Source organism: Salmo salar, chromosome 04, assembly GCF_965601325.2.
Source record: "Salmo salar chromosome 04, fSalSal1, whole genome shotgun sequence".
Taxonomy (NCBI): Eukaryota; Metazoa; Chordata; class Actinopteri; order Salmoniformes; family Salmonidae; genus Salmo; species Salmo salar.
In genome coordinates, this window is record NC_138294.1 from 52,312,253 (window position 1) to 52,327,612 (window position 15,360).

The window sequence follows — 15,360 nt, forward strand, 5'->3', positions numbered from 1 at the left end:
CACTGAAGTCAAGTTTTCGCAGTTCCGAGTTAACAGTTGTTTTGAGCGCGGCACAAATCATGCTTCATTGAAAGCATGGCCCGATGTTGAATGTTTATCAATTTAAACTTGGAAAAGAGCCCCTTGATCCCAGATTTGAGACCAAACAGACACTGTCACTGATTCCTTTCAAACCACTCATTGAATTTTTGATTTCCAACTTGTTGTGTATTGTTTATGTCCAATGGCTGAAGAGCACCGATACGTTTTATCTATAATTTCTCTTCATTATTTCTCTTCATATGATAAGGATTAAAAAGTATTTGCCAGTAGATAGTCAACTTGATTCATGATGATGACTGCTCGCTAAGATTTTGAAAGTATGATGTTGACATGATCAGTCCAATCAAAGCTGCTGTACATATAACGTGATTTGATGTCATGTTATCTGTGGCCAATGACCTTGAGCCTTCTTGGATGGGCACTTCTAACTCTATGGCAGCACACAAATGGCTAGAATATTCGAGGTCTCCTCTTAGACTTTGCGGTGACGTAGTGTTGAGTGCTGGCTTGCCCCACCACCACAGAAAGCCTTGAGCTAGGCTGAAACACCTGCATTTTGGAGCCGCCTTACTCAAGAAAACAAAAAAGAGACAATATTTGTATGCGCCTTTATTAACTCAATGATATATATTATTTTTTACATTGTTTGCAAACTGATATGTGACAAGTATTAATGCCAAAATAACATGCAAAACAGGCATATATTTTGTGTTATTTGTAAAAAAAAAAAAAATGCTAAAAATCTGGGGCTCGAAACAGGTGGTGCAGCCCGGAATCATGGGTCGCCGCTGCTTACCTGGTATATTAATCCATCCAAATCACTCCTTATGGAAATGTATGCAAAAATATGGATTTCCTGGATAGGGATTAGGCAGTGTGTGAGTGCATAAATAAAGTTGTGAAAACTGGAAACTGAGATTAAATTCATAATGACAACCCCCCCAAAGGCAAACTTGTGGCACCCACAATAATCTTCATCTTTATTTAAAAATGTCTGTGTCAGAGTGAAAAACGTTGCATAACTTATTTATAAAATGTATTAGTATTTAATATCATGGTGTTTATCACATCTAATTCACAAGAAATTAAAGACAAACACATTGGTAAATAGATATCTTTCCAACTTTATTTGTATTATTCTTCTTTTTTAACGTACCCAAAGTCAATTGACTGACTCACTCATGTAAAGGTGCATTTCACATTTATTTTGGACCATCAATGCAATCAATCAGCAGGATATGACAGTTCTATGTCAGAAAAAGGTTCTTAATTTCTTGCAATTCTGTAAATAATTTTTAAAGGATCTGACTCTCTGGGAATATTTCACAGTAATGCAGTACTTTTTATTCATATTTTGAGTAATAAAATATACACCCACCCTACAACTTAGTCTGAATTTACAATTGCTGGGCAATCATCGTTTTGTACTAAACAGTGGGGTCCGGAATTATTGACACCCTTGATAAAGATGAGCAAAAATGACTGTATAAAATAAATTATTAAAATACTAAGCTAAATTCTATACAAAAAAATTAACAATTAATGTAATATTTTTTATCTCAAAAAGGTAGGAGTCAAAATGATTAAGACCCCTGTTTTCAATACCTCACCTTGCAAGGATAACCACAGCCTTTAAAACATATATTTTACGAGTTGGAGAACACATTGGGTGGGATCTTAGACCATTCCACCATACATAATGGTTCCGAATCCTTGATATTTCTGTCTGTGTTTATATCCCTTCAATACAAACCACAGGTTTTCAATGGGTTTTAAGTGCGTAGTGGGTTTTAAGTCCATTGCGAAGTGTTCATTGGAAAATGCTACCTCATTTCTGGTTTTTAGTACTACAAGCTGTGGTTTAAATTTGAAAAGGGCAGTCCTTGAGCATCTGTGCAATAGATATCTAGGATCTGTAAGGATTCTGTAAGGAGGAATGATCCCTCCCAATGTGTTCTCCAACTCATAAAACATTTTAGAAAAAGGCTCAGTGCCATTAGGTATTCAAAGGTATTCAAAACAGGGGAGTCAATAATTTTGATCCCTACCTTTTTGAGGAATAAACAAAAAAATGAAATCTCTTTCTCTGAGCAATTGTATTGGTATAAACTAATATAATTTTTTGTTGCATACAATATACAGCAGCTCAATATTTGAATTAGATATTTTATACAGTAATTTTTGCTAATCTTTATCAAGGGTGTCAATAATTTCACACCCCACTTAATGACCAAAGAGACTGTACATAATGATACCAAAGAAGTGAGTACATTTAACATTTATAGAGCCAACAACAAAGATAAACAATCAAAATAAAACCTGTTGTGACTTTGCAAACTCAAATTGGACTGGAATGGATTGTTTATTTTACAAAGAGAAGAAAAGTACACAAGGTTTGAATATCTGACATGCTGTTTGATGTCAGCAAGTGTTGTGGTTGGAGTTCAAGACTTTAAAGCTGCAGTATGTAACTTTTTGGTCGACCAAATTGACATAGAAATGTGAGTGATAGATCTGTCATTCTCGTTGAAAGCAAGTCTAAGAAGCGGTAGATGTGCGCTATTTTTATGCTTCCCGTTTCATTTTCGCATCTTTTACTTTCGGTTTTGTACACCAGCTTCAAACAGCTGAAAATACAATTGAAAAGATATTTCACAGCGGTTTAGATGGTACAATGTTTCTCTACACTAAAGATCACTTGTTTTGTCACATGAACTGAAATTAAGCAAACTATTAGAATTAGAACAACCAAGAAATGGCGGAGCGATTTCTGCATATTGCACTTTTAAGCAGTGCATTTTCTAGTGTGGAAAGACAGAAACTAATGACAGCAATGAACAAGGGGTGGCCCATGAGCATTCCTATGTACATGAAGATGGTGTACTTTACGGAATAGCACTTTGTAGAAGATGGCATATTATCTTCATGACCTCCTTTCATTGAATTGATGCATACTCTCAATGCAGATGGCATGACAAGAGAAAGCTGTTGGGATTTGACATTAGTTTAATCAAGGAGATAGTGGAGTATTCACCAACTCTATACCAGCCATGAGGAGGAGCTTAACACTGTGGGGTATACATTACTTGTACACTACTGGTCAAAAGTTTTAGAGCACCTACTCATTCAAGGGTTTTTCTTTATTTTGACTATTTTCTACATTGTAGAATAATAGTGAAGACATCAAAACTATGAAATAACACATATGGAACCATGTAGTTACCAAAAAAGTGTTAAACAAATCAAAATCTATTTGATATTTATATTCTTCAAAGTAGCAATCCTTTGCCTTGATGACAGCTTTGCACACTCTTGGCATTCTCTCAACCAACTTCACCTTTTCCAACAGCCTTGAAGGAGTTCCCACATATGCTGAGCACTTGTTGGCTGCTTTTCCTTCACTCATCCCAAACTATCTCAATTTGCTTGAGGTCGGGGGATTGTGGAGGCCAGGTCATCTGATGCAGCACTCCATCACTCTCCTTCTTGGTAAAAATAGCCTTACACAGACTGGAGGTCTGTTGGGTCATTGTCTTGTATAAAACAAATGATAGTCCCACTAAGCCCAAACCAGATGGGATGATGATCATTCGCTGCAGAATGCTGTAGTAGCCATGCTGGTTAAGTGTGCCTTGAATTCTAAATCAATCACAGACAGTGTCACCAGCAAAGCACCCCCAAACCATAACACCTCCTCCTCCATGCTTTATGGTGGGAAATACACATATGGAGATCATCCATTCACCCACACCGCATCTCAAAAAGACAGCGGTTGGAACAAAAAATCTCAAATTTGGGCTCCAGACTAAAGGACAATCTTCCACCGGTCTAATGTCTATTGCTCGTGTTTCTTGGCCCAAACAAGTCTCTTCTACTTATTGGTGTCCTTTAGTAGTGGCTTCTTTGCAGCAATTTGACCATAAAGGCCTGATTCACACAGTCTCCTCTGAACAGTTGATGTTGAGATGTGTCTGTTACTTGAACTCTGTGAAGCAGTTATTTGGGCTACAATTTATGAGGCTGGTAACTCTAATGAACTTATCCTCTGCAGCAGAGGTAACTCTGGGTCTTCCATTCCTGTGGCAGTCCTCATGAGAGCCAGTGTCATCATAGCGCTTGATAGTTTTAGCGACAGCACTTGAAGAAACTTTCAAAGTTCTTGAAATGTTCTATATTGACTGACCTTCATGTCTTAAGGTAATGATGGACTGTCATTTCGCTTTGCTTATTTGAGCTGTTCTTGCCATAATATGGACTTGGTCTTTTACCAAATATGGCTATATTCTGTATACCCCCCTACCTTGTCAAAACACAACTGATTGACTCAAATGCAGAAAGAAGGAAAGAAAATCCACAAATTAACTTTTATGAAGGCACACCTGTTTATTGAAATGCATTCCAGGTGCATTCCTCATGAAGCTGGTTGAGAGAATGCCAAGAGTGTGCAAAGCCATCATCAAGGCAAAGGGTGGCTATTTGAGCAATCTCAAATATAAAATATATTTGGATTTGTTTACCACTTTTTTGGTTACTACATGATTCCATATGTGTTATTTCATAGTTTTGATGTCTTCACTATTATTGCACAATGTAGAAAATAATAAAAAATAAAGAAGAACCCTTGAATGAGTAGGTGTTCCAAAACTTTTGACCGGTAGTGTATATTTATAGTTGTTTTAGCACAGGAAATGTCTCTCAACAAAACTGTGAGTCAAATTGAACAATACACTAATTTGGTTCCTCAAGTCGCAGACACCCTCATATTAGACAGGCAGGTTATTTACAAAGTGATATTGAAAACCCATATATAGACTGGATGGTTGAATTATAGTAGCAACATTGAAAAATACAAATGTTCACTCAGGGTAAATGTGAAATTGATATTTGGACAATGTTCAAACAACTTTGGGTCATTTTGTATTCTTCATGTATACTGTATATTTCAAGACCCTTGCCAACGCATAAACCGTACATTCGTTCTTCACATTTCTTATGTAAATCTTAAAACCCAAACCATTTGAACTAAATCTATCCCCCCATAATGTTACCAGTCCTGGGCTCAGTTATGAAATGAAAATGTACAAACACTAAAGAAAGGCCATCTGCATCAAAGGTCTACAAAAATAACACCATGTTGATCCACCATCTTTGCAGTTTTGGTAGAAGTCCTCTGGAAAGACATATTTACAAAAGCCCACAAAAAGGAGTGAATTAAGAGAAAGAGGAAGAAGGGAGGAATAGGAGCTGAAGTCATTGCAGGAAAGATGAGAGGTGCAGAGAGGGTCCCAAAAAGAAACCCTTGATTTCCCCTAGCTGTAAGGTCTTTACATGGTCACCTCATAATCTCCTTTGTCCTGTAAAGACCAGACAAATACACTCATCAAAGGTTCTTACTAGCCAAAAGCTCTAACTCTGTCTCATAATAACACAGCAGTTCCTCAGTCATTGAAGTTAAAAGGTGAATTATGAAAATGTGACAGAATATGGTCAATGGCCAGAACTGAATCATGCAAATTGTGGAGAAATAAAAAGTAGAAACATGATCAGAACAGAAATTCTTTAATATTGTTTCAAACTGATTGACAAGAGAGTGCGAGAACATGAAAAAGACAGGACATCAGTGCAACAACAATAATGTAGTAAATTTAAGCTTCACATTTCACTGACACCCCATACTTTACTTGCATTAACAGTGAGATGTTATGTAAAGGTATCTTCTTTTCCAATTGAAGTTAATAGTACATATTAGAGAGAGAAAGAGAGAGAAGGAGTGATGAAGTGAGAGTCAGGGAGCTGTGTTGAGGAACCCCACAAGGTGTTGACTGAAGTGACTGAAGTGTTGACACCAGTTCGGTACAGTGGACAGCTGGCTGGAAGTGGATGCAGTGACAGATGACAGTGGTTGAGGTGTTGTTTAGGTGTGCCCTTTAAGATGGACAGTCGGCATCAGAAGAAGGCCTTACCTCGTTGTTCTTCTGCAGGCAGCCAAGGAGGGACAGACAGACACAGTCATTAGTAATCACAGAACGCCTGCCGGGGCTGATGGGAAGAAGAGGTGGAAGAGGAGAGTATGGTCCAGTCAAAATGGATAACAGAACATGGAAGTAAAGAATGAGAGAGACACAGCATCCGCTCAAGTCACACAGCACAGTGACTAAAAGGACATTTCCCCCACAAAATATTTTGAATCAAGGGCATAAACCAAGTCAGATGGTTTATCAAGCACAAAGTTGCTGTAGTTTAGGAGAATGATATGCATCACTAACATTTGTAACAGAGATGATGAATAGTTTAACACAACACAATAATAGACATGGCGGCATTATGTTGCTTGAACAATGTGCCTGTGACATTGCACAACAAATCCAACACTCACATTAAATAAAACAAAAACATTGAAATGACCTGACAAATACATGTAACTGATATATTTGTACACAAAACTATATAGATATGAAGGACTTATGGACAAAGGAATATGTAAGACAAGTACAAGAATTCCTGACAAGCTAAATGTCAAATCTAAGGATTTTGGTTGTTATTTTAAGTGCTCTGAAATGTTGTGTGCAGCACATAAAAGTCATGTCAATACTAAGTGTAGATGTAAATACTGTCTATTATTGTACATTGACATTTGTTATAGCCTATGTGATTCAATAACAATAATTTATAATAGGGTCCAGGGGTGCAACTTTCACTGGGGACGGGGACTGGGGGACGGGGGGGGACGGGGGACGGGACGGACATGTTTGGAGTGTTTATCCGACTGGATAAAAAAAATACGTATAATACAAAATAATAATAAATATGTCTCCCCCACTTCTAAAACTAAAGTTGCACCCTGATAGGGCCCAAAAATCCCCACTTTTCAAAAGCAATTAAAACAAATGAATGGATAAGACTCAATGAATGTACAACTCAATCCCATGTGAATGACATGATGATGACACAAAGATGGAGGAGCTTTAAAGTGTCTTTGAAGTTGACATTAAGCATTTTTGTTCAAGCTTTTTCACCTTCATGCAGTAAAATATTACATTCATCTATCCAGAAGCATAGTCCGAACAGAAGCACTGTGCAAAGCTCAAAATGGATCCTACAGAGGTCATCACAAATAGAAATGCATATGTGTAGTGTACTACATCTGTCCCTTATCCAATCCACTGATTGAGTGCTTGTACAGTCCTATTGATCCACTGAAAATGCATGTGATACTCATGCAAAAACACATATTTTTATAAAGCTTTAAAGCTAAGTAAACTGTAGGGCTTCCACGCTTCAAAGTTGAGAGAGAGAATTTGTAGGTGCTTGTCTGCATTCAACACAAGACCACAAATTGAGAGACACAGCTCAGACCCCTGTGGCTGCGGTGGGGGATGGTGTGAAGAGTGCCCTCAGCTGGTTAAACATGAGATGACAGGCAGACAGATGACGATGAGATGGATCAGGACAGGACTATGGTGTTCTGGGAGTCCACGTCTCGGAGATTCATGTGCATGACATCCATACTTACTCCTGTCTCATAGATTGGGTTATTAAAGGCAGACTCCTCTGTCATGTTGTCATACGGCGGCAAGGATGATGTTGGCATTCTGATGGTCTTCCCCTGAAGTCTGAGGGACAGAGAAACACAAAGAGTCTCAAAACTGCTCTGAGGCCTTCAACTGAATTACACATGTTATCAATTGATGGGTGTTATGCAGTTACTTCCCCTTCTTTCATTCTCACACTCACTTTGCAAAGTAGAGGTAAATCCCCAGGATGACTAGCAGTACGACCGCAGCAGGAATCAGAACAGCAATGACAATGTTGCTTCCTTCCATACCATAGTCAGGACTAGCAACTGAATAAAAACATAGAATATGCATAACTAGAAATGTCCTAAAAACGAGTATAGCATAAGTATATCTTCTATTGGCATCACCATACTTTCACACTGTGGTTACAACTAGCTGATATACTTACCATCCAACTTGCGCTCGTTCAAATACTGCGAGGAGGATGCTGGAAAAAAGAATGATCATTTTCATGTGTACCCTGATAATTTTACACGTCATGGAACTGGTCGTCATAAATTATTCGAAGTTGAGGCATATTTGTGCTATGGAAGCAGACAGTGTACCGCTACAGGCGGGTGGTGTGCCGCTCCACTGTGACGGGTGTCCAGGGACACAGCGGATGGTGGGCTCCCCCTGCATCTCATAGCCAGTACGACAGGTGAAGCTCAGGGTCTCCCCGGCCTGGTAGAAGGCCTTTTCTAAGCTCTGCACGCTGGTGGATGGGGCGCCAGGGTTCCTGCAGGGCTCGTACCTCTCCGCTGCCAGGACACACACACACACACACACACACACACACACACACACACACACACACACACACACACACACACACACACACACACACACACACACACACACACACACACACACACACACACAACCATGGCTGTCACTATGGGTGTTTCAATGTCTCTTAGACAGCAGAGTGCCATTATCAAATGATTAATTTCCAACATAGATACACATACTGCCACCACTTACATAAGGCAGCTACCTCACTTTGTGAGGTAGCTATGCAAAAGTAATGATGTTTGACACAGGCAGATGTGGCTATCAATAGGCACTATCTCATTGTGCAGATAGTTCCTTACCTGACAACCAGTGTCAGTCCCTCAGCTCATTTCCCCATTGTAATTTACCTGGGACAGTTTCCAGCCTGTCTAATGGTGACTGTCTTATCACCACTCTGTTTGAACAGCAGGTCCAGCTCTTATTACATAGGCCATATTGATTCTGCACCTGTTCTCTCCAGTTCTCTCCTCAAGTTTCTCCACTGCTAATTGGCTATACTTGCTGTGTCACGCATCATCTTCCTCTCAATAGATCATTCTCCAACAAGGCCTTTTATCTGAGGCAGGGAGTGAGGAGGCCAGGATGACAGGTCATCAATGCTTTTGGAGGGCTTCTGGAGGTTAGGTGGAAGAAATCAGCATGTCCTCTCAGGCTACAACTTTGCAGAACGTACTGAGACCATGCAGAAGATTCTCTGAGTTATCTAAAGGAATACTGCGGACTCTTGAAAAACAGTGCTGATTGTTAGAGAGGAGGACTACCACTATCCTGGTTGAATAAAATAAACGACACTGTGTGTGTGCGCGCACGTGTGTATTTGCTCAGATACAGTTTCCTGACTTACGGTTACACTTGGGAAGCCTCTCACTCCACTTGGGGTTAGCGGTGTCTCTGTTGTAGCAGGTGAGCAGGGTGCTTCCAGACAGGGAGTAGCCCTTATTGCACACATACTGCACCGTTGATCCCACCATGAAGCGGGATCCCGTCAGCACCCTCCGACTGTGCTCCACAGTCCCCGGGTCCGGACATGTCATTACTGATCATACACAGACACACACACAGGCAGAAAACACAGGCAAATGGATATCCACTCCGATGCATAACCACTACAGAACAGTACGTTCACAATCATCATTATTAGTCAAGTCACACCACATCTTATCCTCAGTGATTCCCTCAATAAAGGCCCAGCCTCATACAATAACCCAGTAGATGACACCCAGAGCCTTCTAATTCAATATCAGCCATCTATCTAGGTCATTAAAAAGAACAGGGCTGGATATTGAAGCCATCCAGGCATAGCAGCCCATAGCCCAGGGGACCTCCACACACAGAGAAAAGTACTGGGTCTGCCTGTAACATATGTATCAGAGATGTGCAGATGGATCGATGTCACTAAACACACAGCTTCCAGTAATGTTACACACTGGAGGATGGGGTTGAAATGTGCTACAAAACAACAAGGAACCCATACCAAATGGAGGTTCTTATAACTGTGGTTTTCATCTGTAATTGACTGTATTTAAATATAATATAACACTTTAATATTGCTTAGTATGATGTAGGGTTGAATGGCGGGAACCCGGTTACCGAGATTTACCGCCCAAAACGACTCTCTTTTCCCGGGATAAATAACTACGAGAAACCGGTAAATGATAATAAATTATTTATATGAACAGCATGGTGTGAAATGGAACTATTAAATGATATGTGATGTCTAAATCTGGCTTCTCTATGGCCTCTGCATGATGAATCATCAACGCTCAGGGTGTATCATCTCATCATGGTAACTGTTTTTCTTGTGAAGGGTATGTGACAGATAGACTATGCTACAGTAATATCAAGACCGAATGTGCATCTAATTTACCCATCTTCATCTGGCTTTCGAGGGTCACCTTATTTTTTAATTGTAAAGATATGTTATTTTAAATTGCAGCCGCAGAGTTTTAAAACAGCCTATCATTCGAACATCGGTGCTTTAAAGCAGTGCATGCTGAGCACTCTCTCAGTCTTTCTCGCTCTCCTTCAACTCCATTCAAATTACATCCAAAATAGATCATCCTGTTCTAGATTGATACTATATAGACCTATATATAATGTCCTAGCCTACCTCTTTCAGGTAATACATTCAATGCAGTATTAGCCTTATATTTATCTAATTAATGATGGGTCATGCATAATACGTTTCTAACATATAGCCTCTGTCTCTTGCACAATATGCAAGCACCCAGGGGCTCAACTTTCACTGGAGATGCCATTCAACCACATTCTGAAATGTCATTTGTCCCCCCCCAACCCCAGTTGAATAATTGGAATGTGATACAAAGCAAGGCAACACGGTCTGGTAGGCTGTTTGGAGTGTTTATCCGACTGGATAAAAAATTATAATAATAACAATAATTTTTATGTCCCCCCCCACTTATAAAACCAAAGCTGCGCTGCTGCATGCACCTATGCTCCGCTGGCCTCTCCTTAAAAAAAACTTCTTAGCTCTTGGAGTCCCATGCAGGGAAAGCTAGACTAGAATGGATGCTGGACATTTTTATTTTATTTTATTTCATATAGCGAGACTCAAAGAGGGACTCAAAGTCTTTTTTACTGAATGTTAAATACAGCAGCCCAATAAACCTGCAATGGCTGTAGGCTATAGCAGTTATTTATTCAGACCCACAACCATTCAATCTTTGTGAAGAGAAGTGAAAGCCTTCTGCATCTAATTCTGGTCCTATATTTTTCAAGGATGTCATTAGAATGATGACGATAAGGACAACAAAACTTATTTCATTTAACTGCTGAAAGCGAGGAAGGAATGAAGCAACAATAGAGAGAGAAAGAGGAGTTAGGCTAATAACATTGGGGGAAATATTATGAAAGGTACAGTTGAAGTTGGAAGTTTAAATACACTTAGGTTGGAGTCATTAAAACTCGTTTTTCAACCACTCCACAAATTTCTTGTTAACAAACTATAGTTTTGGCAAGTCGGTCAGGACATCTACTTTGTGCATGACACAAGTAATTTTTCAAACAATTGTTTATAGACAAATTATTTCACTTATAATTTACTGTATCACAATTCCAGTGGGTCAGAAGTTTAATACATTAAGTTGACTGTGCCTTTAAACAGCTTGGAATATTCCAGAAAATGATATCATGGCTTTAGAAGCTTCTGATAGGCTAATTGACCTCATTTGAGTCAATTGGAGGTGTACCAGTGGATGTATTTCAAGGCCTACCTTCAAACTCAGTGCCTCTTTGCTTAACATCATGGGAAAATCTAAATATATCAGCCAAGACCTCAGAAAAAAAATTGTAGACCTCCAGAAGTCTGGTTCATCCTAGGGAGACATTTCCAAACGCCTGAAGGTACCACGTACAGCTGTACAAACAATAGTATGCAAGTATAAACACCATGGGACCACGCAGCTGTCATACCGCTCAGGAAGGAGATGCATTCTGTCTCCTAGAGATAAACGTACTTTGGTGCGAAAAGTGCTTATCAATCCCAGAACAACAGCAAAGGACCTTGTGAAGATGCTGGATGAAACAGGTACAAAAGTATCTATATCCACAGTAAAACGAGTCCTATATCGACATAACCTGAAAGGCCGCTCAGCAAGGAAGAAGCCACTGCTCCAAAACCGCAATAAAAAAGCCAGACTACGGTTTCCAACTGCACATGGGAACAAAGATTGTACTTTTTGGAGAAAAGTCCTCTGGTCTGATGAAACAGAAATAGAACTGTTTGCCCATAATGACCATTGTTATGTTTGGAGGAAAAAGGGGGACGATTGCAAGCCGAAGAACACCATCCCAACCGTGAAGCACGGGGGTGGCAGCATCATGTTGTGGGGTGCTTTGCTGCAGGAGGGACTGGTGCACTTCACAAAATAGATGGCATCATGAGGAAGGAAAATTATGTGGATATATTGAAGCAACATCTCAAGACATCAGTCAGGAAGTTAAAGCTTGGTCGCAAATGGGTCTTCCAAATTGACAATGACCCCAAGCATACATCCAATGTTGTGGCAAAATAGCTTAAGGACAACAAAGTCAAGGTATTAGAGTGGCCATCACAAAGCCCTGACCTCAATCCTATAGAACATTTGTGGGCAGAACTGAAAAAGTGTGTGCGAGCAAGGATGACTACAAACCTGACACAGTTACACCAGCTCTGTCAGGAAGAAGGGGCCAAAATTCACCCAACGTATTGTGGGAAGCTTGTGGAAGGCTACCCGAAATGTTTGACCCAAGTTAAACAATTTAAAGGCAATGCTACCAAATACTAATTGAGTGTATGTAAACTTCTGACCCACTGGGAATGTGATGAAAGAAATAAAAGCTGAAATAAATAATTCTCTCTACTATTATTCTGACATTTCACATTCTTAAAATAAAAGTGGTGATCCTAACTGACCTAAGACAGGGAATTTGTACTAGGATTAAATGTCAGGAATTGTGAAAAACTGAGTTTAAATGTATTTGGCTAAGGTGTATGTAAACTTCTGACTTCAACTGTACTTATGCGTCAGCCTACTAATTATACAAATAGGCCTTATTATATTTAAAAAATAAAATCTAATTTGCTAGCCTATACTTGTAGCTTTGTAGGCCGCATGTGCTGCACCAGAATCGCATGTTTTCTTCTGCTTTATCATGGCTTGAACGATGTGCATAATTCCAGTCCATATAAAACAGTATTATACAATACAGTACAGTAATACAGTACACACTCAAAAATATTAGCCTACTGGAGCTAGTTTCATTTCTTTACCCAAGAGAGCATATTGCTAGCTATATCTATGGGGTTTTATGTTTTTCTGTCAGGCATAATGTGGAGTAGCCTATATCAGATATGTATTGGACAATGGCACATTCATTTTGGATTTTTTGGGATTGGTCTCATTAAACGTTGTTAATGTAGGACTCATGAAATGTATTTAATATATGGCTCTTCAGGCTCAGGTAGCATCAGGCTAGAATTGTCATGCTGATCAAAGCTCTAGTCAAATCCCGACATATTTATATGCTTTATAATGCTTTTGAATGACACTTCCGGATTTGGAGGGAAATACTGGGTTACACGAGAGAAAAGGGATTTATCCTCGAGATTTGTAAAATACTGGGAAAATATTCAACCCTAGCATAGCTGCAGGAAGTAAGGGTGCTGTGGGTGCTGCAGCACCCCCTGAAAAATCATAAGAATACATTTTTTATAAAATACAAATCACAAAAGTATGATTTTTGGGCCTTTAATAGTCCTGTGTTAGAGGACCGATATAGCTGTCAGCGCAGCCAGAAACGTGTTTCCACCCTCGCCCCAAACTACTTCCAGTGGCTATGACCTCTAGTATGATGGAATTGTCAGATTATTCTTATTCTAAGATTATTCTAGTCTTGATGAGCTGTATGCAACATATTCTCTCACCTGTAGGTGGCAGTTAAACCATTTTAGTTTTATGTTGTTCAGTAGACCCACCCTTCAGCATCAGATTTCAGACAGCAATTAAGTTCACCCTAGTGCTTTAAAGAATGACATTCATAAAATAATGTTCTCACTTAAAATGTCTGGTTAAATGTGGCAGGACTATTGCTTTGGTGTAGCAGTGGCTGTAACACCATGTCATACAAAACAGTGTGCAGCCTGACATTGCATTTTGCTCTGGGTTTGATAACACAGTTAATCATCTGTAGGAAGTGTTGATGAAGATTATCCAGGCAATGAGGCAGCTATTTAATGCAGAAATGGGGTTATGCATGTATTACTGTGCTTCTAGAAGATGGCTGCAGGTATGCTGCTTTAACACAGCAGACTGATACAACATGACACTCGTTACACCATTTTGCTCAGAAGTCAGCACGCATTACATGGAATGTCAATCAAAGCACCAGTGACCAGCAGGGTGTAAAAGTGCCTCTGACTTGCATGAACAGTTATTCTAGGAACTCGTTGAACCCAGGCTTTCACTATATATGTTTAACCAAATTGTCTCTGGTCTGTTGTCTATCCAAATAAGGTACTAAATACTAAACAGAAAATAAGTAGACCTACTGGTACAATCCTGTCGCTTATCTCCTAAACGCTATGGGAGACATTGTAAGCAGGCAGAGAATCATGGTTAGTTCCACTGTGGGAACTTGTTATTTCCCAGCTCACCTTTCTCACAGCTAGGCACATCTCCGCTCCACGTTAGGTCCCACTGGCACATTAGGATCTCCGAGCCCTGCACCTCGTAACCTGGGTAACACTGGTAGGTGACCACTGTCCCGTGGATCAGGTCCGGGTGGGAGGTACTCTTCCAGCCGTTGGTGATCTCTGGCAGCTCAGAGCATGTATCGTTCCTGGGGACCTCTGTGAGCGAAGAGCCAGGGCAAGATGGAGGGATTTAGAGATGGAGAGGAAGGAGGGATATTAAGAGAGACAGAGATAGAATGAGCAGGGTATGTCGAGATGTTATCCTTGTCAAAAATGTCCCTCATCTGCACATGGGTTATCCATTAATCTGAACAAGAGATTGCTCTAATAATATAGACTCATCAAATCTAGAAACAGGTTGATTTATACAGAGCAAGTAAAGCCCAAAATCTATGACTGTACTGATGTGTATGGTTGATAAAAACAGATAAATGACAATTGAGTTCAGCAGCACAGCAGTGACAGGCACAGGGAATCCTTTGGTGCGTTCTGCATGTGAATTAGGCTCTGGTGTGTGAAGAGAATGTCATCAATTTGCAGTGATTGCACACTGCACTGTGAGCTAGCTAAGGGGAGGACAGTGGGTGGTTTGGCACTGCCCGTTCTGCCCTTTTCTTCTTTCACTATGGCATACACGGCCGGGGGTGCAGCACCCGGCAAATACAGCGGATGTGGACAAAGCAGGCCACATAATTGTGTTTTTGTGTTTGATGTCCCGTAATCATATGCACCGGCGGCTGTTCAGAGGGAGAGGACAGCAGATACTGTAAAACA

At 40.0% G+C, this 15,360-nt stretch overlaps 1 protein-coding gene across 5 annotated transcripts in view; it reads right to left on the reverse strand.

Moving 5' to 3' along the window:
- Window positions 1-4,668: 4,668 nt before the first annotated feature.
- LOC106603277 (seizure protein 6) overlaps window positions 4,669-15,360 on the reverse strand; it is a 260,472-nt gene continuing 249,780 nt past the window's right edge. The window contains exons 11-18 of one of the 5 annotated variants that reach the window (XM_014196718.3): window positions 14,548-14,742; window positions 9,238-9,429; window positions 8,165-8,359; window positions 8,008-8,046; window positions 7,777-7,885; window positions 7,556-7,655; window positions 6,006-6,081; window positions 4,669-5,396 (exon numbers count right to left, since the gene is read on the reverse strand). In XM_014196718.3, coding sequence (XP_014052193.2) covers window positions 6,055-6,081; window positions 7,556-7,655; window positions 7,777-7,885; window positions 8,008-8,046; window positions 8,165-8,359; window positions 9,238-9,429; window positions 14,548-14,742 — 857 coding nt within the window. In that variant the 3' untranslated portion in view covers window positions 4,669-5,396; window positions 6,006-6,054. Of the gene's footprint in view, window positions 5,397-5,585; window positions 6,082-6,761; window positions 7,656-7,776; window positions 7,886-8,007; window positions 8,047-8,164; window positions 8,360-9,237; window positions 9,430-14,547; window positions 14,743-15,360 lie in introns of those variants that run through there. The other 4 variants (XM_014196719.3, XM_014196715.3, XM_014196717.3 and 1 more) reach the window with 4 other exon arrangements.